Here is a 25,788-nt window from a genome sequence, read left to right as displayed (position 1 = left end):
ATCTGTAGAAAATATTACTTTATACTTCAGGGACAGGATTGTGTTCTATTGGAAAATCCGGGGCTTTGAAACCAGAAAGTTAAAATTTAAACCCCAGTTCCAAGTATCGACCATGTGACTTGGCCTAAGCCCCATTTTCTTCATCTGTAACATGGGGTGAGTAATGCTAATCGTGGAACGTCTCTTACCACACCCCCTCCCCCCAATCTGTCCTTGCCCTGAATCAGGAGAAAATGCCAATGTTTTTCGGAGGCTACTAATTATTCTTAACTCTGGAAAACTCTGTAGCCTTCGGCTCATACCAAGTAAAAAATGCTCATTTTTAAGTTCAACAGCAGCACAGCAGTGAGTGGATAAAGTACAGGCTGACTGAGGTAAATAAGCTTCCCCGTAAATCGTACAAATTGTCAACAAAATAAAATAGTGCTGAAAAGTTCACCTCAATTTCTTTGTGTTCATATTTGAGTGCATTTCGTCCTCCTTGACTTTTCCTTCTGATCTTCTTCAACTCAGCTTGCGATTTCTCCAGAGAATCTAACTTGCTCCTGTGTTCCGTTTGGTATCTTTTGAGAGTCGCCTGTAAGTTAAATGTTGTGCTTACTTGAGTGTAGCGTCATCCAAACTGTGGAGTGGTTACCTTTGCTAACATTTCCGCTGGGCGCGGCCCCGCACACTTCACCTGGTACTGCTCCCTCCCTTCAACATGTAGCTCTGTCTGTCCTAAAGTCCCCTGTTCATACAAGGCGCCACTGACCCCAAGGGCAGCTCTTAGAAGAATACTCTTTTCTTTGATTCCTTGTTTTCTCAAATTTTAGGACACCGAGTGGTAAGAGCTTTGGCGAATAAAAAAAAAAAATTTAAGCTCCGTGCCCCACACCTACCTCCAACCACGGAGGTGGGGAAAACCGGGTACTCACATTCATGTATTTTACATCAAGTTTTATGACTTACAATTTCAAAAAACAGAATGAACAAGTGTGATCACTTCCGATTATTTTGGGTGCTGTGCAGCCAAGTGTTTTTGGAGCCTCACAGACCTGGGTTAGAATTCTGGTGAAATCCTTCACTTCCTGTGTGATCTCAGCAACTACTTAATTTTCTAAAATCCATGTTTTCCCTTTAATCTGTACAGTGAGGATAAGAGTAGCTACATCATGGAGTTTCTGTAGGGATAAAAATCTGATAATGTATGGAAAATGCTTGGCATTACATCCACCCCAGCAAGTGCAGATGGTCCTGGGCCTTGCTCCAGAGTACACAGAGCACACGCGCACAGGGCCGGTGGGGTGATCTCGCGGGAACCACACTGCTTACTGCCGTGTGGGGGTCTTGGTGAGAAGGGGGCTTTGGGTGGCAAAGAAAGCAGCCATTCCGCAGCAGATAAGGGAGATGCAAAGAGCCGTGTGACAGGACTGGAGGGTCAGGCAGAAGGAGAAAACTGCTGGAGTCATCAATATGGGGTGACAGGCAAGGGACACCACACAGGAGCAGTCTCTGACAAACGGACCTGGGAGCCCCAGGGAGACCCAGATGGTGTTCTCCCTCCCGCGTCTCACATCCTGAAGTGCTGGTCTGTGAAAGCAACAGCTGCAGCTGCACTAATACAGATGCAGATGTTGTCCCCATATACGTGTTCTTTGAAACAATGCTTTCTAGAAGCAGGAGGATTGCTTGCAATATTTTCCTCTCAGCTCTTTAATTAAGATCCCAGGTGTTAATGCAAACGGGGCACCCAGCTCCAAGGGACCTTGTCAGTTTTGTGCATCTGTGTATATACTCAACACTAAGCTCTGTCCATGTTTTCTGCTGCTGGATAAACAGTGAGAGAAAGTTCTCCTCGGGCTCAGAGATCACTCCAAGTGCAGCCTCCTGGAATGCCAGGGCCCCGTGCCCCACACCTACCTCCAACCACGGAGGTGGGGAAAACCGTGTACTCACATTCATGTATTTTACATCAAGTTCCGTCTTCTTCTCCAGCTCGTGTATAATCTCTTTATGGAATTTTTTGAACTGTTAACAAAAGGAATTAAAAATTCACACCAGATTTGAGACGTTAAGCCAAATGAAGTTAAGAAATAAAATATATTTTATAAGTATAAACATAGTTTACATACGTTTTCATCAAGACTTTCATTGAGTTTCTTGTGGGTACTTGAAATCTCTATGAGAACGTGGCCTGTGAATAAAGCCAGATATTAGGGGGAAAAGTCACTGTGTGGATTTTGTAAAGATACTAAAGAAAGTAAAATAATGGAATGAAGCACAATCTACCACTGCCCTCCACGCCTGGAAGCATCAGGCCCTGCCGCACATCAGAAACACTGACTGTGTGCCCGTGGCAGGGTGGGTACCAGAGGGACACAGGCCCTAGCAAACTTTCTCTGCAACACTGTTCGTCCAAAGAACGCCAACTCTGTCTTCAAATTCACATCATGCTTTCTATATTTTCTCATTCCCTAAGCTGAATGTTATTCATCTGATTTAATTTTTAAATTCTCTTACACAAGGATTATCATGTTCATTATAGTAACTAACTATAGGAACAAATGACTTATTTTTATCTAATCCCCAGAGTAATCTGATTATCTGTCAGGCATAAAAGATAAAGGTTATTTTTTCTCATATTAGTTCTTGTATCATTTTGGAAAATACTAACGCCATGGGAAAATGCAGCAGGGACAGTATTCTGCCTCATATCTCCCGGGACTACATCAATTCTCTGAAACAAGTTCAGTCACACGGAGAATGTTCCAGAATTGAGCTTTACTCCAAATGCTGCAAGACAACCACTTGATTTGTAAAGTACATCTCTTGCAGTCTGATGCATCTCTGCTACTAACCTCTGATTAAGGTGGACAAGAGCCTCTCCCTGTTCACTTATCTATAGGAACTGAATAGGTTTGATACCTAAGAACTGGAAAAAACAATCATTTCAAACAACCACCAGACCATACTCAACAAAACAAAATGTGTGGGTAGATACTCCCACAGTTTGGTAGGAATTCCTCGGGTAAACTGAAATGCTGCAGATGTAGGAGAATTAAGACTGTGTTAGATATGGGGAAAGAGAAATACCACCTAGACCGTGACTTCAGCTATCACCTTTACACAGATGACACTACGGTGCCCTGTTCTAGAAAGAGTTAAGATATGTGACTCTCAAATGACCAGTCTAGCCCCCCCACCCTATCTTCTGACTCAAAAATTCAGCCCCTTCCTGAACATGTCCACCTGGATGTCTCATTAGGTATCTCAACATTGAACATGTCTAAAAGTGAATTCAACCCATATTCTCCAATCCCAGCTCTTGGCTGCCTGCTAACCAGTCACTTGAGGTCAACACCTCACCCATATGTCACACTCAAGGACAAAGACTCATTCCCTTGTGCATGTGTGTCATCACTTGGGCCAGCCTCTAGGGTGAAATCATGCCCCTTATACATCCTACTTCCTTGGGCAATAAATGTGAAAGCCCTTCCCTGCCTGGGAGAGAAGGTATGTGGGAATGACTTGTGAAGACTCCCGTGTGCCCAATCATCTGTCCCATGAAGGGTGGGGGAACAGTCTCCCTAGTCTGTCCCCCACCAACACATTCAAACCCACCAGTTGAACCTCTTAAGAGTCTCCCTTGCCCCTCAAGCTCTTATCATTTCTCTTGACTCCCAGCTTGTTCTCTTCCAGACTCTCTTCCTCAGAGGTGCGAGGGATACCTCAAAATCAAACGTAACATGTCATTCCCCCAGCCCCTGGTGTCCCAAATAAACCAGCTCCTCAGCATGAAGCTCACTGTGAACAATGCTGCTTAAAATAACCATGGCAGGTGGTAGGGACAGGACTCTCCTATAAGGTTATAGGTACATAACTTACAAGTCCCTAAGCAGCCTGTGATTCTAGGAACCTCTAACAGAATAGCCTCCTGGGTAAACCTGAGAGTGAGGGCAGACACATCCCCACCACACCAAGTTATCAAGATACCCACTCTCCATCCTTGATGACACTGACTTCATTTCTCCCATAATTAAGTCCTCCTAAAGCTCAACATGAAACAAATCAGAGTTCTTCACAAAGGAAACCTTCACATGACCAAGAATATAACTACATTAATATGTCATTTTATCATTTAGTGATTCCAGATACTGAAATAGTCTGAGTTACTTTCATATCCATTTTAAACCCATAAATAACTCCTGGCTGGAGATGAAAAACAACAGCAACAACAAAAAACCCCACTTCAGTTACTTGAAAATTAAGCACCCTTTTCTTGGCAAGTCAGATCTACTTTTTTTAAAAAGTCTAAAAATAATTGTGCTTAAATCAGAGTGATTCAGGTTACATTCAAGGTACTCTTTTTTTTTTTTCCAAACCGTCATGAACTTTATCACGACAACCTTGTATAATGTGGATCTCTGAGAAGCATGTTGCCAAAACAAAAGCAGTGCTAGTGTGGCACTCTCGTGAAAGCCAGCACTGCTGAACCTGGTGCTCAGGCCCTGAGGCCCCTCCCGCCCCCCGCTTTTCTCCCTTCAGGCAGCTCGGTGGAAAGGCTCCCTGAAACAGCCCATTCACTCTGTGGGCAGGAACGGAACACCTGACCTTATCCTTGTTATTCCTGTCCCTCACAGTTCGTGGAATTTAAATGCTGACTTTATAGCAGCAGCAGTCCTCGGTCAAAAGAAGGATTAGAAAACATCTTTACTGTGATTATCGGAGCTGCCAAAAGTGTATCTTGAAACAGAAAATGAAAACAGTCTTTATGTTCAATCTACAGAAGTTTATTCTTTAATATAGCAAGTGTTACTTAATGTCTGAAAAGTGGCATCACACACGTTTATTTACTCCTAGTCCTGTAACCTAATTTTTCATGAATTACATTTGAGAAGAAAAAAAAAAAAAATTCAAGGAAAGGGTGGAGCACAGTCCAGATTCTAATGGAGCAAAACTAAATACACACCCAAACAGCAACCAATGTGCTAGTCTCAGAAATCACAGCCCCATATACTGGATCAACCATTTCCTTTTTCCCTTTTAGGTTCTGAGTAAACATTCTGGGAAGAAACACATAGTAAGTACAGTAATATGACTCAGTCTGAGTAAATTACATTCTTAAATGGCAATATTAAAGGAATTTAAATATACACATATTTCAAAATCATGAACTTGACATTGCTAAAAGTCAATGTCTACCATCAGTTTCTCCCTAAAATTCATACAAATAACTGATAGTGATATCATTCCAATTTTAGGAGCTATGAACAAACATGTCAAAAAATTTGGACAATACTATATAAAGATATGAATTTAAACAGAATGGACTTTAAACAGTCAAATAAAATTAGAGAGTATTACTGGTAGGAACACACACAGTTTTCATTTGAAATATAGATTAGTCATTGGACTATTAATATATTTTCAACTAGATAATTCTTCATCAATTCACAGTATAAATTTAGAGAAACCAAATGGAAACTGTTAATGGACATGAGTAGAACAGAACAGGTGCTAAACGTGTAGGCACACATATTTTCATTTATATTTGATCATGGATAATCAGGATACCGTTTTCCAGAAAGCACAGAGCAATGACTGAGTCACATGCTACTTCCTTCGTGTTACTCAAGTGAATCAGACAATAAAATGACAGGGTGGATGCCAACCTACTGTGGACCTAAAGTTACACTCCACGAATTAAATTAAACCTGACCAAAAACGTCACTAGAAAAAGGATATACTTTTTCTGACAATTTTCAAAATATCAAATGTGATGAGGAGAAAATATAATGGAAACAAAAGCAAACCACATGCAGATGGGATATGTTAAATACACAAGCGTGTAGCCTACAGATTAGAGTCACCAGCACTGAATTAGTACAGAGGCAGATTAGTAACCACGAACATGTGACTAAACTTGAAAGGCTTTGCCAGCCTCTAAGAATAGCCCTCAGTAGCTGCCCACCCACAGTCCCTGGATGCAGTCAGAGGTGCTCTCCTCTGGTCAGTGTCCGTACTATACCAGTAAACAACACGCATGGAGGGATGCCAAAAAAGTGATAGGGTAAGCATTTCATCCAATATTCCTCCAGATGCCTAGCTTCTGACTTAGCTAAAGGTAGTACCACAGCTCTAATTAATGTCTTGCATGGAGACTGTAATTATTCTACCACTGATTGAGATTTATACCACCCTATGAAAACAAGTGTAACAAACAGAAGTTATACATTAGAAATATATAGGGTTCCAAAGTCTGAGATGAAAGTAAAGTGCCAAGTAACATCTGACTTTGATAAGAAAAAATGCCACGAGGGTAGCCACTAAAAGAATAAGGTACATCTAACTACCAAGTGAATAGAGAAGAAAAACAGTCAAAAAGAGGCCAATCGAAGATGTGAACATAGAGAGTAGAAAGCAGAGTAATTACACTGAATGTAAATGGACTATATAATCCAATTAGAAGACAAAGATTTTTAGGATTAAAAAAAAACACACAATTATATTTTGCTTATAAGAGATATACCTTAAATACAGGGATAGAGAGTAAGAGGATGGAGTAAGATACATAGCAAACACTAGACAAAAGAAAACTGACGTAGGTTTATTAAAACCAAACAAGGCAAAGTAGTCAAAAAGGATGAGAAACATTGTTAGACATAAAAACAATCATTTCATAATGGGAAAAAGTTCAATTCATCTGGAAGACAAACATTTTTTTATTTGTATGCATCATTAACATGTTCTCAACATATTTAAACTAAAACTGAATTATAAAAAGAAACAGATAATTCAATAGTAATTGTTACTTCTCTTAGTAAATGGTTAGAACAAGCAGACAAAAATATCACTACAGATATAGATGACCTGAATGATAAATACACTTGATCTAGTGAACATATATAGAATACTATATCTAGTAATTTCATTTTTAAAGCAAACAGTATATTAAAAAGGGATCAAAAGAAAGCTTCACTATATTTCAAAGGACTGAAATCATACTGAGTATGCTCTTTAACCACAGCAAAATTAAACTAGAAATCATTAACAAAAAGGTAACCAGATGGGGCGTCTGGGTGGCTCAGCAGGTTAAATGTTCACCTTCAGCTCAGGTCATGATCTCAGGGTCCTGGGATTGAGCCCTGCATTGGGCTCCCTGTTCAGTGGGGAGTTGGCTTCTCCCTCTGCCCCTCCCCCCACTCATGCTCTCCTTCTAAATAAAATCTTAAAAAAAAAAAAAAAAAAAAAAAAGGTAACCAGAAAATGTCCATATATTGGGAATGAAGAAACAGACTTCTAAATAACCTACAGGTCAAAGAAGAAATCACAACAGAAGTAAAAATTATTTTGAAATGAAATAATAAATACAGCATATAAGAACATGTAAGATGCAACTAAAGCTGTTGTTAGAGGAAATTTATAGACTTCAAATGCACATTAGGAAAGAATGAGTGAAAAAAAATCAATGCTCTAAGCACTCATTTCAAGAATTTAATGGAATACTATGCAATAATAAAAAGAAATTAACTACTGACAGACATAACAACATGGATAAATTTCAGAACTATAGTAAAAGAAAGAAGCCAGACTAAAAAAAGCTACATACTGTATGATTCCATTTATAAAACATTCCGGAAAAGGCAAAACTGACAGTAACTGATAAACAAATTTGCCTACCCTGTGACCCAGCAAATGTACTCCTAGACATATTCCCAAGAATTATGAGTGCATTTGTTTATCAATAGACAAGCACAAGAATGTTCATAGCAGCTTTATTCGTATCTTCAAGCCAGAAACAATTCAAACATCTATCAACACTAGAATGGATAAATTGTGGAATAAACTCACACAATGGAGCAAGAAGACCCAAAGTCTATACATAAACTCCTCTCAAATCCTTGGCTAAAACCTAAATCGCACATGTACAAGGTGAGACTCTAAGAAAATCAGCAGCTGGAAGGATGTGGAGTTTAGTGGAGATTCTTAGTAGACACACAGTATTGGGCATACAGAGTTGGGAATTCAAGTCCCACCAAGTGAGAAAGGCTTGGTAAATACCACAGGCTTTCTACTGACATCCAGTAGGGACATACGTTAGGAATAGGACTAAATCATAAGACTAAGGGCAAAACCAAAATAGAACCACCAGAAAAAATCTATAATTAAGCCTCTACAAATCAGGGTTCTCCACTAGTAATTTAACTGCCTACTAGAATAAAACTTCACAACCTTAAGAGGATGATAACAATTGAGTCTCTACATTTTATCACTATGTTCAGCATAGGGAAAAAAAATCAGTAGACATGGTGAATGGCAAACCTACAAACTCTGAAGTCCTTTTAGTGCTTTTTTATTCCAAAATATATTATTTTATAATTCTAATAATTACTCAAGTTTATTTAATATAAATAAATTTGTAATATATTATAAATTGATATAATTTTTTTTCCTTTTGTAACTGGTTTACTTAGTACCATGTCCTCAAGTTTCATCCATCTTATAAGATGTGTCAGAATTTCCTTTCTAGGACTGAATAATATTGCCTTGTATGGATATTCCACATTTTATCAATTTATCACTTGAAAAAAAATGTTGATGGATACCTGTGTTCTTTCTACCTCTTGGCTATTGTAATGCTGCTATAAACCAGGGTGTGCAGATATCTCTTCAAGACTTTATTGTTTTTAAATTCAAGTGGAATTAACACACAGTTATATTAAATTGATAAAAAAATTTAAATTCCAGAACTATTTTAGATGTATCATAGATTGAGAAAATGTATAAATATGTTAAGGTTATGGGAGCCAATGCTCACATATATTTCCAAAATATGTGCTTATTTTTATATGCCCAAATGTATATATGCATATACACAGGTCTGTTTTTGTGTATATGCATGTTTACAGTAATCATTATATATATGTATATATTTCCTAGCTCTGTTTGCTGGAAGGACGAAGATGATACCTCAATAGCAATGAGCACACCTAATATTCAAATTTTAGCTTTTAATATCATTCCCCACTAAAAGGAAGTATCTCTTCAGAAAAAAATGGCCATAGATTCCACAACTGAGAAGAGACAAGATGAGCCTGGAACATACCATTATGCAAGAATGTATGGAAGTACTCAAGAATAAATGAGTGAATGAATGAATGAGTGAATGAATGGATGAGAGTCAGCCTGAAGGAGCTCCTACTGGCCAAATACAGGACAGCTTGAGCACCAAAGTAATTAAGGACAGTAATAAGTTATGAATCATTGAAAAAATCTGGGATTCCCCAGATCCACAAGAGTAAATAGATAAAGAGGTGAGAAAGGAGGGCTCCTGCTAAAAGTAAAATCTCAAGTGCCAACCGGTAAACACGGAGGGAGTGTAGGAGTCAGAAAATCATCATTCAAGCAACAAGTAAACCCTGGTGCAGACAAAATTCATTAACAGATGCTAAATCTAAGGAACAAATGTTGATGAAGAATAAGGTATTTGCATAGTCTGAAAGTGTTCCCCCCCGGATAGCTTATTAGCAGTAGCAGAAAAAAAATATGTTGTCTGAGAAATCAGACAACACCTTCGCTGGACAATCAAAATTACTGCCACAATGAGAGGCAGATGAACACTTTATGCCCAGATTTGATACTCACAGGACACAAGATGACTTAGACAACATTCTAGCCAAGAATGTACCATCTGAATCTAATCACAAAGAGCTGGCATTTCAGAGGTAAGATCTTGTGTTCCTGACCATTCATGCCCTTTTAAGGTTTCTGATACAGGTTTATTTCCTACCTATTCTTCAGGTAGTATTAAATTTATTTACTTATTTATTTTTGAAGAAGAATAAAATGATTTCCTCTTCCTCGGGTGGTTAATCCCATGCTGGCTGATGAACAAGTGTGCCAAGTACTCTGAGCCAAACAGAAGTTGTAGCTACAAACCTAAACACTTTTTCCCTCTTGGAGAGGAGTGGAGTCCCTTTAGACACAGAACAAATGAACTTTTATATACAGGCATAGAATAGGTTGCCCAAAGGACATTGTTCTTTCGTAATAAAAGGCCAGGAGCTACTGCTGATCTCTCAGCGACAGAACACAAGATGTTTAGGAAGAACTCGTGAAGACGAAAGGCTAGTTAAGGAGGCTGGAAAAGAGCAGGGTGCTGTGAAAGCAAAAAGACTGGAAGCATTTTCAGAAAGTGGGGTGCTCTGGACCGTAATCACCCACAGACATCTCCAGGGGCACAAAGATTGGGCAAAGGTCTGAGCATCTGCAGGAAGATGCAATGGTGCCAGATAAGCCTTTGGTAAGTTCCTTAACCTTCTCTTTCCAGGTAACCTCATGGAGCCTCCATATTCTCAGCTGTATGGTGACAACTAGAATATCTACTTCACCGGATTGGTGAGTATAGTGCTTTCCTCTGCTCTGAAGGGAAACACTGGCTGGTAAGGTGTGCACACCCAGACATGAAGAGAAAATCAGGCCAATAATGCACGATACACAACAACAGAATGGGCCCACACGCTTCTCAACATGGCTTTCTTTCTGGGTATTTGTTTTCTGGAAATAAAGTCCACGTACAAGGCGTCAACTTAGAACTAGTTACCACATTTGTTTCAACATTTTTTGTTCCTTATAGATATACACACATCTATGTATTCTTTCATATACTTTAATATGCTTAAAATGTTTCAGAATTAAACATCTTAAATTAATTCAAATTAAAACTTACAAAAAAAGACAAATGGACATCTATCTCTCCTAAACTCAGCTCAGTGCTCCTGTTTCTTCCCCCATTCCTAGGGTCCCCAAAGGAGAAACTGTCCATCTCCTATTATCAAAAAAGAACACACACAGTATACTCTACTTTCCTCCACCTCGTAGCCTTTCCCTTTATTAAACAAAATACTTGGCACCTCAGTTTTAAATACTGACAATTCTATAGTTAAACTGTATCAGGAATGACCCATTAAAGGACAGACACATCTGACTGACCATGCTGGTTGAAACCAACCACCGAGAGTACTTCTGGTTTCTGCTCCAACATGCAAAGAGCTTGGAAGTCATCACTCTTACTTACATCAAGAAATAAGCTAAGCAAACTGAAAAACAACAGTGCTTCTTAGATTCATTAGAGAATTAAGTGTACAGGTAAAGATCTGCCTGAAAACCAGAGACGGACGGGCTAATGTGGAGAATCACAGTTTACTGGCAGCGGAAACTAAGGCTTCGGCCAGTATTGCTAGAAACTTTTCAACTGTTAATTGATGGTTGCTGGAACCTCATCCTGGACCAGCAAGTTAAAAACTCCAGGGGGACTCAGTTTTAGCGGGAAGTCTCACACTTTCCTGAGGATTACTGCTAGGAGCCCCCATTAAGTTCTTACTGGAGAAAATCCCCCTGGGGCTTCCGGCAGAGGGAGGGGGAAAATAACCATTCTGAAATCTGCCCAGCTCGTTGTTCTGTTCTTGTTTTGCCCTGTATAAGGCAGGCTAGCCCTCAAGAGAAACTGTTTTACTAAAGTCTTATCTGACCTGAGGAAGGACAATTAGCTAAATCCAGCCCTCCAACCTTCATGTTTCAAGTAAGGCGGGGAGAGGCTAAAAAACTCTTCTGAAGGTCATATCCCAGGTACTGTGACCCACTAAAAACCAAAAACACCCCACAGAACAAAAATGGAGAATTAAATCTGAACTTATACAATTATCCCCCTCCCCAATTACTTTATTTATATCACTCATCAACAGGGTTTACACCTGACTTCATTTAGAAGGATTTTTGAAGGAAACCTAAAGACAAGATGCGGTAGAGGGAAATAAAAACAAGGACATCAGAGGAAAACTGAAGTCTGAACTTCTTCCGGAGAAAATCATATAGGCCAGAAACCTGGATCTACATAAAGACATGAAAAAGAACAAAAGAAGTCTCATTTCAAAGGGAGTCAGAAAGCCCTGAAGGGGGCGTTCCTGTGCACTAGCACTTGTGCCACCTGCAGACCTCAGCAGGAAAACAGCAGCATGTTTGCATTTCCCAACCGGAAGCAGCTTACTATCCCAGGAGGAGGAAAGAGTCCTCCTGCCCAGCAACAGCTCAGCCAGAAGAAGTCGCCAGAACCCTGAACTCTCGCCCTCTCCAGTGGGCTTTCATTCCAAACAGCCCCTAACTTCCTCCTTTCCTCTATAAAAGCAAGCCCCTCTCCTTTGTTTCTGGACTTGACTATGGTTTGTCATAGTTTGCACACCCCAAATTGCAATTCACAAATAAACTCATTTTGCTGGTCCACTGGCTGGCTATTTTACTTTCAAGGTTGAGAGAAATGAAGAGCATTAAAGAAGGAATAAATGAAGGTGATTAAACCTTGTATTTCTTATTCTTAATTGATGTAATAGATAACTCTTTATTCAAAGTAATAATAGCAACAATGCATGGAGTGGTTCCAGCTTGTGGATAAGTCCAGTGAATGACAACAGTGCTACAGAAGACAGGAGGGAGGAATGGTAATGCCCTGCCACAAGGGAACCTGTGCCCCCACCCCATGAAGTGGTATGGTGGAATCTGAAGGTGTACCTAGACTGGCTGTAAATATATACTACCAAACCTTAGGGCAACCACTAGAAAAAAAAATTTTTTTTAAGTATAATCAATATACTAAGAGAGACAATGGAACATAAGATGCTCGCTCGATTAAAACCAGAAAGGGCAGAAAATGGAGATTTTTTAAAAAGAAAATGAACATGTGTAAAGAATAGAAAACAATTACAAGTATGGTGATAGTAATCTGATTATGCCACTAATCATTTTAAATACAAATGGTTTATATGTACCAATTAGAAGACGGACTGACAGAGGAGACAACAAAACAGGACCCAAGTATACTGTTTACAAAAAAGCCACTTTTAAAATATAAAGACCCGTATATATTAACAGTAAAGGGATGGAGAAGATATGCCAAGCTAACACCAACCCCAAAAGAAAGTTACAGTAGCTACAGTAATTTCATTAAGAGCAGACCTCAAGACAAAAAATTATCCAGGATAAAGAGGGGCATAACACTGGGATAAAGGAATCAATTCTCCCAGAAGCCATAGCAATACTTCACGTGTACGCGCCCTCAAGAGAGCTGAAATGCCTGAGGAAACAGATGAACCCACCATACTAGTCAGAGACTTCAGTTCTCTCTCTCAGTAACTGACAGATCCAGCCAGCACAGAAAGAGCAGGATAACGGAACTGAACAGCACCATCAATCAACTGGATCTAAATGACAGAATACCTCACCTAACAGCAGTACGCACATTTTTTTTTACGTTCAATTAGCCAACATATAGTACATTGTTAATTTCTGATGTAGTGTTCAACGATTCATTAGTTGCGTATCATACCCAGTGCTCATCAGACACACATTCTTTCTAAGCTCACACAAAACATTCGCTAGGGCATATCACATTCTGGGTCATAAAACATACCTCAACAAATTTAAAGGAATGGAAATCATACAAAGAATGCCCCCAGACCACGATGGGATTGAACTAGAAATCAGTAACAGGAAGCTAGCTGGAAAAAATCCCAACATATTTGGAGATGAAATGACATACTTCTAAATAACACAGGAGTCAAAGAAGAAATCAAGAGAAATGTAAAAATATTTGAATGAAAATACAACATATCAAAATACATGCAATGCAGCAAAAGCAGTACTTAGAGGGAAATTTATAGCATTCAATGCGTATATTAGAAAAGAAAGCTGTAAAGTCAATAATCGAGCTTCCAATTTAGGAAACCAGAGAAAGAACAATTTAAAGCAGGCAGAAAAAAAGAATAAAAATTAGAGCATAAACAATGAAAACAGGAACACAATAAAGAAAAGTCAATGAAATCAAATCTAGCTCTTTAAAATACTCCCGGTAAACCTCTAGCTGGGCTAACCTAGAGAAAAAGAGAAGACACAATTAGAAGAGTAACTTGTTTTATTGTGCTCTGCCTTATCGCACTTTCCAGATATTGCATTTTTTATAAATTGGAAGGTCTGTGACAACCCCATGTGAAGTAAGTCTATTGGCGCCATTTTCCAACAGCATTTGCTTCACTTTGTGACTGTCACATTTTGGTAATTTTCACAATACTGAAGTAAGTCTATTAGTGTCATTTTCCAACAGCATTTGCTCACCTTGTGACTGTCACATTTTGGTAATTCTCATAGTATTTCAAGCTTTCTCATTACTATTATATTTGTTATGGTGACCTGTGATCAATGATCTTTGATGTTATTATTATAGTTGCTCTGGGGCACCATGAACTTCACCCATATAAGACAGCAAACTTAATAAATGTTGCGCTCTCACTGGTCCAGGAACAGCTCCCCTACCTCACTTCCTCTCCTCAGGCTTCCCTATTCCCTGAGCCACAACAATACTGAAATCAGGCTAATTAATAACCCGATAATGGCCTTTAAGTGTTCAAGTGAAATGAAGATTCACACATCTCTCACTTTAAATCAAAAGCTAGATGCGATTAAGCTTAGTGAGGAAGGCATGTCAAAAGCCAAGACAGGCCGAAAGTGAGGCCCTCGTGCACCAAAACAGTTAGCCTAGTGGTAAATGCAAAGGAAAAGTTCTTGAAGGAAATAAAAAGTGCCACTCCAGTGAACACACGAATGATAAGAAAGCAAAACAATCAGATTGCTGATATGGAGACAGTTTTAGTGGTCTGGACAGAAGATCAAACTAGCCATAACATTCCCCTAAGCAAACGCCTAATCCAGAGCAAGGCCCTAACTCTCCCCAATCCCATGAAGGCTGAGAGGTTGAGGAAGCTGCAGAAGGAAAGTCTGAAGCTAACAGGGGCTGGTTCGTGAAGTTTGAGGAGAGAAGCTCTTTCCATAACATAAAAGTACAGTGATGTGGAAATACAAGTGCTGATGCAGAAGCTGAGCAAGTTATCCAGAAGATCACTCTTGAAGGTGGCTAGGCCAAACAACAGATTTTCAGTGTAGACGAAAGAGCCTAACATGAGAAGATGCCATTTAGGACTTTCAGAACCTTCATACCTAAAGAGGAGAAGTCAATCCCTGGCTTCAAAACGTCACAGACAGGCTGACTCTCCTGTCAGGGCCTAATACGGCTGGTAACTACGTTGAAGTCAATGCTCATTTACCATTCCCCAAATCCTAAGGCCCTTAAGAGTCATGCTAAATCTACTCTGCTTGTGTTCTACAAATGCAACAACTAAGCCTAGATGACAGCACACCTACTTACACCAGGGTTTAGTGAATAGTTTAAGCCCACTGTTGAGATCTACTGCTCAGAAAAAGATTCCTTTCAAAATATTGCTGTTCATTGAAAATGCATCTGGTTTCCCAGGAGCTCTGACAGAGAAGTACTAGGAGATTAATGTTGTATTCATGCCTGCTAGCCCAACATCCATTCTTCAGCCCATGGATCAAGGAGTCATTTCAACTTTCAAGTCTTATCATTTAAGAAATACATTTCATAAGGTTATCATTGCCATAAACAGTGATTCCTTTAATGAATTTGGGCAAAGTAAATTGAAAGCCTTCTGGAAAGGATTCACCCTCTTAGAACATTAAGAACATTTGTGATTAATGGGATTCATGGGATTTATATCATTAACAGGAGTTTGGAAGAAATTGATTCCAACCCTCATGAATAACTTTGAGGGTTTAAGACTTCGGTGGAAGAAGTCACTGAAGATGTGGTGGAAACAGCAAGAGAACTAGAATCAAGAGTGGAGCATGAAGGTGGGACTGAACTGCTGCAATCTCATGATAAAATTGGAACGGATGAGAATCTGCTTCTTGTGAATGACCAAGAGTGGTTTCTTGAGATGAAAGTGACTCCCGGTATAGATGCTGTGAAGACTGATGAAATGACAACAAAGGATTTAGACTATTACATAAACTAAGTTGATAAAGGAGCAGCAGGGATTGAGAGGACTGACTTCAATTTTGAAAGAAGTTCTGCTGTGGCAAAATGCTATCAAACAGCATCACATGGCACAGAAAAATCATTTGTGAGAGTTAACTGATGTGGCAGGCATCATGGTTGTCTTATTTTAAGAACTCACCACAGCCACCCCGACCTTCAGCAACCACCACCCTGATCAGCCAGCAGCCATCAACATCGACGCAACACCCTCCCTCCAGCAAAAAGATTACAACTCACTGAAAGCTCATATGATGGTTAGCATTTTTTAAGCCATACTTTTAAATTAAGGTATGTACATTGTTTTCTTAGACATTATGCTATTGTACACTTAACAGATCACAGTACAGTATAAACATAACTTTTATATGCACTGGGAAACCAAAAAATTTATTTGACTGGCTTTATTGTGGTGGTTTACAATCAAACCCACAATATCTAGAACCAAACCTATACTAATATCAGAAATGAAAGAGGGGCCATCACTACTGATCTCCTGGACATTAAAAGAATATGAAGAACTCTATGCCACAAATTTGGTAACTTAGATAGAACAGACCAATTCCTTGAAAGACACAATCTACCAAAACTCATACAAGAAACAGATAATCTGAATAGGACTATATCTAATAAAGGATTCAGATCAGCAATTAATAATCATCTAAACACAGAAAGCGACAGGCCCAGATGGTTTCACTTGTACATTCTACCAAATATTTAAATATTTGGGGAAATGATACCAGTTCTCTACAATCTCTTCCAGGAAATGAAGCAAAGGAAACACTTTCTAACTTATTCTATCAGGCCACCATTAACCTAATACCAAAACCAGGTAAGGACAGAGCAAGAAGGGGTTGCCTGGGTAGCTCAGTTGGTTAAGCATTTGACTTCAGCTCAGGTGATGATCTCAGGGTCCCGGGACTGAGCCCCACATCAGGCTTCATGTTCAGGGGGAGTCTCCTTGTCCCTCTCCTTCTCCCCCTCCCCAGCTCATGCTCTCTCTCAAATGAATAAATAAAATCTTAAAAAAAAAAAAAAACGATACAACAAGAAAGGAAAACTATGAACCAGTATCTCTCATAAAGAGAGATGCGAAAATCCTCAACAGGGTATTAGCAAATTATTTCCAATAATGTATGAAAAGAATTATACACCATGACCAGTGGGATTTATTCTATGTATGCAAGACTGGTTCAACATTCAAAAGTCAATTAAGGCAATTCATCACATCAACAAGCTAAAGAAAAAAAAATGTGATCCTATCACCGACCTTATACCTTTCACAAAAATTAAACTCAAAATTGATCATAGACTTAAATGCAAAATGAAAAACTATAAAACTTTGAGATCAGAGAAAACCTACATGACCTTGATTTAGTGATAAGTTTTTAGATACAACATCAAAAGCATGATCCATGAAAGAAAACATTGGTAAGCTGGACATCATTAAGATTAAAAACCAGTCCGTGGGGCGCCTAGGTGGCTCAGTTGGTTAAGAGTTTAACTCTTAATTTCGGCTCAAGCCATGATCTCAGGGTTGTGAAACTGAGCCCCGAGTTGGGCTCTGCACTGGGTGTGGAGCATGCTTAAGATTCTGTCTCCCTCTTTCCTCCTCCCCCCTCTCTAAAATTAAAAACTGGTCTGTAAAAGACACTCTTAAAATAATTAGAAGACGAGCAAGACTAGGAGAAAATATTTGCAACGCATATATCTGATAAAGAACTTGCATTCAAAATATTCATAAAGAACCATTAAAAAATAAGAAAACAAACTCAATTAAAATATGAACAAAAGATCTAAACAGACACCTTACCAAAAAAGATATACAGATGGTAAATAAGCATGTGAAAAGATGCTTCGCATCATACACCATTAGGAAATTGCAAATCAAAGTAACGAGACACCACTACACACCTATCAGAATGGCTAAAATCCAGAAAACTGACAACTCCGAATGCTGAGAATGTGGAGCAATAGGAACTCTCGTTCACTGCTGGTAGTAATGCAGAACGGAACAGCCACTTTGCAAGACGGTGTGGTAGTTTCTTACAAAGGTACACAGTCTTACCATTCAATCCAGTAATTGTGCTCCTAGGTATTTACCCAAATGACTTGAAATCTTTTGTTCACAGAAAAACCTGTACATGAATGTTAATGGCAGCTTTTTCATAGTGCCAAAACTTGGAAGCAACCAAGATGAATGGATAAACTATAGTGCATGTGTACAACCGAGTATTATTCAGGATAAAAAAGAAACAAGCTATTAAGCCACAAAAGGACATGGTGCAAGCTTAAATGCATACTGCTCAGTGAAAGAAGCCAGTCTGAAAAGACTTCATACTATAAAATCCCAACTAAATGACATTCTGGAAAAGGCTAAACTACACAGACGATCAAAAGATCAGTGGTTGCCAAGGAGGGTGTGTGTGTGGGGGAAACTGTAATGGTAGACATATGTCATTAAACATTTGTCAAAACTCATGTTAACACAAACAATGAGCCATAAGGTAAACTATGGACTTTAGTTGATAACAATGTATCGATACTGGTTCCTCACTGAGTGGGGGAAAGAGGAATCTGTAGGAACTCCGGGTAAGATCTGCTCAATTTTCTATAAACCTAAAACTGCTCTAAAAAAATAAATTTATCAAAAACAGCACAAAACACCAAAACAGCTATCTGAAACTAGCAGTAATTAGGAACTAATGCCCTGTTCAGAGGAAAACACGGGCAGTGTCTGAATGTTTCTGGAAGTTACTCGTGGACAAGAACTTCATCTTCTGACTCCCAGTCACCTCTGTGATGCCAGTGCCTGCCTGGCACATAACAGTCCTTAAAAGTCTGATCGATAAATAAGTATATTGAACAAATGAATGAAAGGTAATTGCAGTGAAAAAGAATATCAAGAAGTACAGTGAGGGCAGGGAAAGAAAACTCTGGCAAAAGTTTGAGCCACCATAAGGTGGTATCTGTAGCATTTGAATTTATTGCTCTACACATAGGCATTACAGAAATGCCTACAGGAAGAATGATTTCTGTTGAACCTGAATGCCTGGTCCCCGACTTGCCCTCCCCAACCCCCCGGCCCCACCCCTACACAACAACTGGTTTTAGATGGCAAGGCTTCTGGTGTGGCAGTAGAGACGCCGGCTGCATCTGGGGTGTGAGCACTCGGCATCCATCTGCAGGACCTTAAGCCCTGGAAGAACAAGCTCTCTCAGGCAGGGCTGGCCCCCGCGCAGGTGGGTTTCCATCCTTAGAGCCTTCAGGAGCAAATTCCTGGCAGCTTTTGTTTCCTATCACCAAGGTTTACTAACACACCGAGGTCTGGTCTCAGAGAATCCTGAGCCATAAAAATCCATTAAAGAAACCCCCAAAAAAACATAAAATAAGAGACATTTTTGTTTATAAAATTTTCATTCTGCCGAACAAGAAACTACAATACCAGACTATGTGGGTTCAGTGCTGGACACCTGGCAACCCAGGTTGTGAGGACTAAGTGTCCTGACAAGGGAAAGGTGCCAAGAGCAAGATGCACACTAACACTCAGTGTTAGCTTCCCCAGCTTCCTGATTTCTGGTAAAAAGTGAGAAAGAAAGGGAAAGATAATGCAGAAAAGGAGGAAGTTGGTATAAACCACTTACTTTGGAAGTTTGGCATAAAAGAAAAGTGAAATACGAAGGTAGCCAGAGACAGCCACATTAAACAATTTTTTTTCTTTTTTAAGAAAGGGCTAACTTATAATAAGGTTTGAAGGAAGAATAAATGGAAACCAATAAACCCTATATGACATATGAATTCTTAATTTATATATAAAAATGCTTTAAGAAGAAAATAATACTGTTATCCTTGCACAAGGACTTAAAATCTCAGTGGGAATTATCATTAGAAAACATTCTAGAGGGGCACCTGGGTGGCTCAGTTGGTTAAGCGTCTGCCTTCTGCTCAGGTCAAGATCCCACCCAGGGTCCTGGGATTAAGACCCAGGGCAGGCTCCCTGCTCAGCAGGGAGTCTGCTTCCCCCTCTTCCTTTGCCTCTCCCCCATCTAGTGCTCTCTCTCAAATAAATAAAAATCTTTAAAATAAAAAAAAAATTTTTAAAAGAAAACATTCTAGATATTTTAAACTCAAGTCTTTTCAGTGAGGCAGAGAACAAATGCATGTCTAATATCAGAAATCTATCCTGTCAACACCTAAGGTAAGACCTAGCAGAGACGTCCCCTCTGAAAATTGTAACCGAGTATTATGTAAAGGTAGGGGAAGATTCAGGGCTTAGGTGCTAATTCTGTCATTAGGATTGATAAACTGATTCAGGAAGCAAATTAAATGTTTATTACCCACTTCATTTTTGATTAGCAATTAAACTAATTTAGCCCACCTGTTGTACACAAGCACAGGCAAGGTAAAGCACAGGATTTGCAATGAAGGAAAAATATTTCCCAAGGTGGGTTTTAATGTACCACTCTTATTTTAGCTAAAAGGCTGACATTAATTTATTCAAGCTTATCAATTATATATCACATAGAAATAATTTATCAATTTTGCATCCATATACAGATTACAAGCAATTGTTTTCTTTACATGTGAATGTAAAAAACAGCATCAAAAGATTAAAAGTTTTCTACAAGCTATTATATTGAGGTGAGTTAACATTAATTATTCATCTTCCTTTTTCATCGATTAGTAGATCAAGGCTGAAATACAACCATTTTGACACTAACAAAAATGAAAGCAGGTGTATAATCAATAATGAATGAAGCCGACAACTAGTTATTCCATATGGTATCGCTAATTAACTACAGGCATTTTCATGCAAGCCTAAAAAATGCTACATCGGAAATTTTTAAAAATTCTTTAAAAATACCAAAACATGCGGGCACCTGAAATGTCCAACTTGATTTCAGCTTGGGTCACGATCTCAGGGTTTTGAGATCGAACCCCTGCTTAAGATTCTTTCTTTACCTCTCCCTCTTCCCCCACTAAAAAAATAAAATAAAAAATTGAAACAGGACCCCAAAACACAAAGAGAGGACAATACATAAAGAAGGCACTAAGACTGTTTCAGTTCAGAATTACTGAGTAAAACCATCTTAAAAATTTTAAATAGGGATGCCTGGGTGGCTGACAGTTAAGCATCTGCCTTCTGTTCAGGTCACGATCCCAGGATCCCAGGGTCGATCCCAGGATCCCAGGGTCAAGTCCCACATCAGGCTCCTTGCTCAGCGGGGAGCCTGCTTCTCCCTCTGCCTGCCCCTCCCCCTGCTTGTGCGCACTCTCTTGCTCTGACAGATACATAAAAACTTTTTAAAAAAAATTTTTAAGTGAAGGGGAGCCTGGGTGGCTCAGCTGATTAAGTGTCCAACTCTTGATTTTGTCTCAGGTCATGATCTCAGGATTGTTGAGTTCAGGCCCTGTGATGGAGCCTACTTTAAAAAAAAAAAAATTAAGTGAAGAATTTCTTTCAAAAGAACTAAGGGTTTTGGTTGTTTGCTTTAAGCAACCATTCTAATTGAACAAATTTAAAAACAGAATAAAAAGGCTACTGCTCCCGACTCTCAGATGGAAAGCCATTTATTTCTTTGATCTAAAACCATATACCCCGTGTAGATGTTGGGTGCTTTTATAACGATGTGAATTTGAGGTAGATTCCGCAAAATACAGAATCATTTTATCATGTCTCTTATTCCACAACAACTGAAACACAGAAAAGAGACTGAGCTCTTGCAGTTCCAATGCTGTCCTCACCTTCTACCTTAGAGGGAGGAGGACAAACACCAGCACACGACTCTAAGAGCCTCAGAGGACACAGCGGCTTGCAGGTATTGACTGAGTCCTTCCCTTGAGCCAAGTGTTGTGCTAACTGCTTTACAGAGACGGCCTTATTCAGTCTTCACACCCCAAAAGGGAGTGCTGCTGTTACCTACACTGTACAGAGAAGGAAACTGAGGCATTAAGAGGTTAGATGATTTTCCCAAGTTCACATGAGAACTAAAAGGCAATAGAGCTGGACTAGAACTCATGTCTGATCCCAAGCCTGTGCTCTTAACTACTCTGCAACCTCATTCAAATATGCAATGAGAAACCATGTAGAAGAGGAATTAGTTTCTCTACTGGGTGCCCAAGGATGGAACGATGCCCAGTGTATGTGAATTACAGGGAAAGGAATGTCTACTCAACACCGGCCAGGACACTTTTAATTACTAGTGCTGCCTGAAAATGGAACAGGCTACCTCTAGGGGGATGGGCAGTATCAGTGGGTGAGGGCTGGCCTGGTCCGTTGAAGCCATTTCAGCTCAGAGTGTTTGGGTCATGCAGGAAGTAAAACCAAACTGGTGAGACGGACTCCCCAAGGCACCCCATGAAAATAAGCCCCGCCCCCCACACCTATCAAGGTACACACACAGGACCTAACTCCCAGTCAAACAGGGTGGTCAATGGCTACCTGCTCCATGCACATGAACTTTGGAACAAACTAAAAAATGTTTTAGGAAAGGAACTTGGGAGGCACAAAAAGATGATTATCCATTACAGTTATCATCTGTAAGATGGACATGTAAATAAACAGCCCCTCACAGGACCTGGTGAGACTCAAACAAGAAGACGGAGGGGAGCACCTGACATGCTGTGATCCTCAGTAATTGTTGGTTTCCGACTGAGGGAAGCCACAGGGCATGGAGTGTTAAGTATCAACATCCTTGGTCAAGCGAAACAGGGCCCGACTTGTTCACAGGGATATAGGACTACATGTTCACATAATGAACTCCAGACTCATATTTCCAGTGGCCGCCTCGACATTTCCACTTGGTGTAACAGGCATCCCAAACCCATTTAGAAGAAAACCCTGACACCCCACCACACGCCCTTCTCCATACTTGACATCCAGCACATAGCAAACTCCATTGTCTCCATCTTCAAACACAGTTTAAGCCACCATTCTTTCTCACCTGTGCTGGTATAACACCCTCCCAACCGGTCTTCCTGTTTCCATCCTCCTACACTCTATTCTTTGCACAGAAGCCAGCAAGAAGCTTTTAAAATATAAGTCAAACCAAGTCACGCTTGAGTTCAAAACATTCAGAGGCTCCCCACCCCCAAGTCAGATTAAAAGGCAACATTCTTACCAAGACCCATAAGGCCCTACCTGACCTGGCCCCACCCTCACACCTGCTATACCTACAGACTCATCCCCTCCCACCCTAAATTGCAACTCAACCAGACTGGCTTCCAAACCATGACCCAAGTTCACAAGGCCTCAGGAACTTTGCCCTTGCTGGGCTCCACTGGAATGATCTCCCCAGATATCTGCCTATGGAGCTCCCTCTCTACAGCATGTCCCTGACCACTCCCCCTCAACGGGTCCCATCCCACCCCTTTCCTCCATCACTCAGCACCTTACCTTGATACTACCGGCATATTAGACCTGTTCATTTGTCACCCGCTAGAATGTAAGTTCCCAGACAGCAGGAACTTCTATGTATTCTCCCTAGTGTCTACAACAATACCTACTAGATAGTAGATGCTCATTTATATTGTGATTTAAATGAGTGAAGAAAAACTACTGTAATTCCCTTAATTACTGAGTATTTGGTTTTATGTGCTTTTCAGAATACCATGGAATGACTCCCCGCCCCACGCCCCGATTTTTCACAAGAGCAAAGAAGAAACAAACTGTTACCATAATGCTCACCCTCCGAGTCCCAGCACAGGGCCTCCATCTTGGTAATGTAAAGTAGTAAAATGTGGGCAGCCATCAAAACCAGTGAGTAAATTCAAAGACACAGAAGTAGAATGCTAAATTTTAAAAAAGTGGTGCACAAAATAGTTTATATAGTCACAGGTTTAATTATGTAAAAACAGACATTTGAAAATAATAAAGGTAGAAAATGTGTTTATTAGGTTTTCAGAAAGGTATTAATTTCTTAAAAGTGTATTTTAATACTCATTGTAAAATGAAAGTACAGTTCTAAACTTCTTAGAGGACCCATAAGTTATTTAAAATATTAATATGAAATGGGAAGTTAGACAGGATTGAGTAGAAAAGTGAGAGATTAAAATACTTAATGACATACATGTGCATAGATGCAGAGGAGAGAGACCTTAATAATGTCAAAAATTTCTACTGTTACACAAATGGGTGCTGCTGGCCATCAGGCCTGGCTGAGTTATGAATGCCTGAGTCATACAGATGTCAGCGTCACTGCATTCAAGAGTCACAGGAACAGACTTATTCTGGACTCTTACGAGTCCAGTTCCTAGCTCTAAAGGGCTTGACATTCAATTTGCTCTGTAGTCACCTTTTAATTTTGTCTTTGAACCCATGCTCCTAAAATATTAGTCAGCTTTTAATAACTCAAAATCTTTCAGTTTTAATAATCCTAATTCTTATTTCGATTAGAAATGAGACACACCAACACAATCTGTAGCCTAGCACTCAAACTAACAAGGCCTCAATTTTAATCTGTCCCCATTAAACCCATGGTCCTCTCCATCAGTCCTAAATTCTAGGCAAATTGAAATACACCCCCCGCCCACCCCAAAACCGTTCCCTCCACTGGAAACCACCACCCTTTCTACCTCAATGCTGACCATCAGGTTGTTAGAGCACCCCCGACACTCAGGTTCCCCTCCACCTCCTTCACCCCGACTCAAGTGTAACCATCTCTTCCCGTGAAATCCTGTAGCCTGTGTGTCTTTTACTCTAGCACTTAGTCCTGTATTACAGGTATGTATATATATATATTTTTTTTTTTTTCATAATGTCCCTTACTATGTTGTAGACACCTTGAAGGCGGGACCAAGTTTACGAGTGGTGTAAATGATAGCTACACTTTTAACAGAGCCTAGAGAAACCTGGTTCATAGAGTTAGAATGGAAGAAGCCCAATACCCTTATCTGACACACTCATTCAATCAACAAACCTTTCTAAGCTCATCCTAGAGTTTATCCACTTCTCACATTCCTTGCATGCCCCCCGCCCCCTCCCCCGCAGCAGACACTGCTGAATGGTGGTCAGGACACTTCCCCCAGCGTCAGAATCCTGTTGGAGACTCTGTTGGAAGCATGATTGTCACAGCTCCTTTTCGGTTTTACAGAGGGACCTGTCCCAAGGCCACTTTCTATACTGAATCAAATTCTGGCTTCTGGTTTCTTCTTTCCACTGGATTTAAGGAATAATGCACAGGGGATCTAAATCCTTCTGTCACATGCCCAGTCTTCCAGATTTCAGACTACTTTCATAACTTGTTCCCTACACAACATAAACCCAACTTCTGTGGGGCCATCTTTAAGGACTACAAAATCACAAATTCAGACTTAAGTATACAGTTTTAAAAGCTGTGCTGCACATGAGCTCCCTCAGTCTAGGGAAGCCCTCCACTCTCCATGGGATCAAAAGACCCCCAGCTTCACCCCTAACCAGTTGTGTGAAGTCTGATAAGTTACTTAAGCTAAGCTTCTGTTTTCTTGTCCACAAAATGGAAATAATATCCCCACCTCAGAGGGCTGTTGTGAGAATTAAATGAGACTTCTGAATTCTGAACTTCGTGACCGCCAACAAAATTCATTTACTGTGCTGTTCACACTGGGTCGGGGCCAACTAAAACTCTCCCCAGGTTATGGTGAGGTTAGGAGCGAGCACATGTGAGACGTGCTGCACAGCACAGAGCAGACTGTCTGAAAAATTTCTGACCACCTGGGGTCCTAAATCAGGTTTGCAGATTCCTGCTGAAAAGCTGAGGAGAATAAAGTCATACATAATTAGATGTTCACAACACTGCTGCTGGGCTGCCTGCATTTTAAAGGGGATTGGGAAGCATATGTAACTGGCCTCTTGAATTAATACAATGTTTACTATATTGTTTATAGTATGA

At 39.9% G+C, this 25,788-nt stretch overlaps 1 protein-coding gene across 1 annotated transcript in view; it reads right to left on the bottom strand.

The window, feature by feature from the left end:
* BAIAP2L1 (BAR/IMD domain containing adaptor protein 2 like 1) overlaps positions 1–25,788 on the bottom strand; it is a 91,494-nt gene that overhangs the window by 24,492 nt on the left and 41,214 nt on the right. Inside the window, exons 4-6 of the mRNA XM_026516268.4 lie at positions 2,115–2,176; positions 1,939–2,010; positions 440–577 (exon numbers count right to left, since the gene is read on the bottom strand). Coding sequence (XP_026372053.2) covers positions 440–577; positions 1,939–2,010; positions 2,115–2,176 — 272 coding nt within the window. The remainder of the gene's footprint in view (positions 1–439; positions 578–1,938; positions 2,011–2,114; positions 2,177–25,788) is intronic.

The sequence above is a fragment of the Ursus arctos genome, unplaced genomic scaffold (assembly GCF_023065955.2).
Source record: "Ursus arctos isolate Adak ecotype North America unplaced genomic scaffold, UrsArc2.0 scaffold_2, whole genome shotgun sequence".
Classification (NCBI taxonomy): domain Eukaryota; kingdom Metazoa; phylum Chordata; class Mammalia; order Carnivora; family Ursidae; genus Ursus; species Ursus arctos.
Note: the sequence above shows the minus strand (reverse complement) of the source record. Positions and strands in the feature narration are given on the sequence as shown.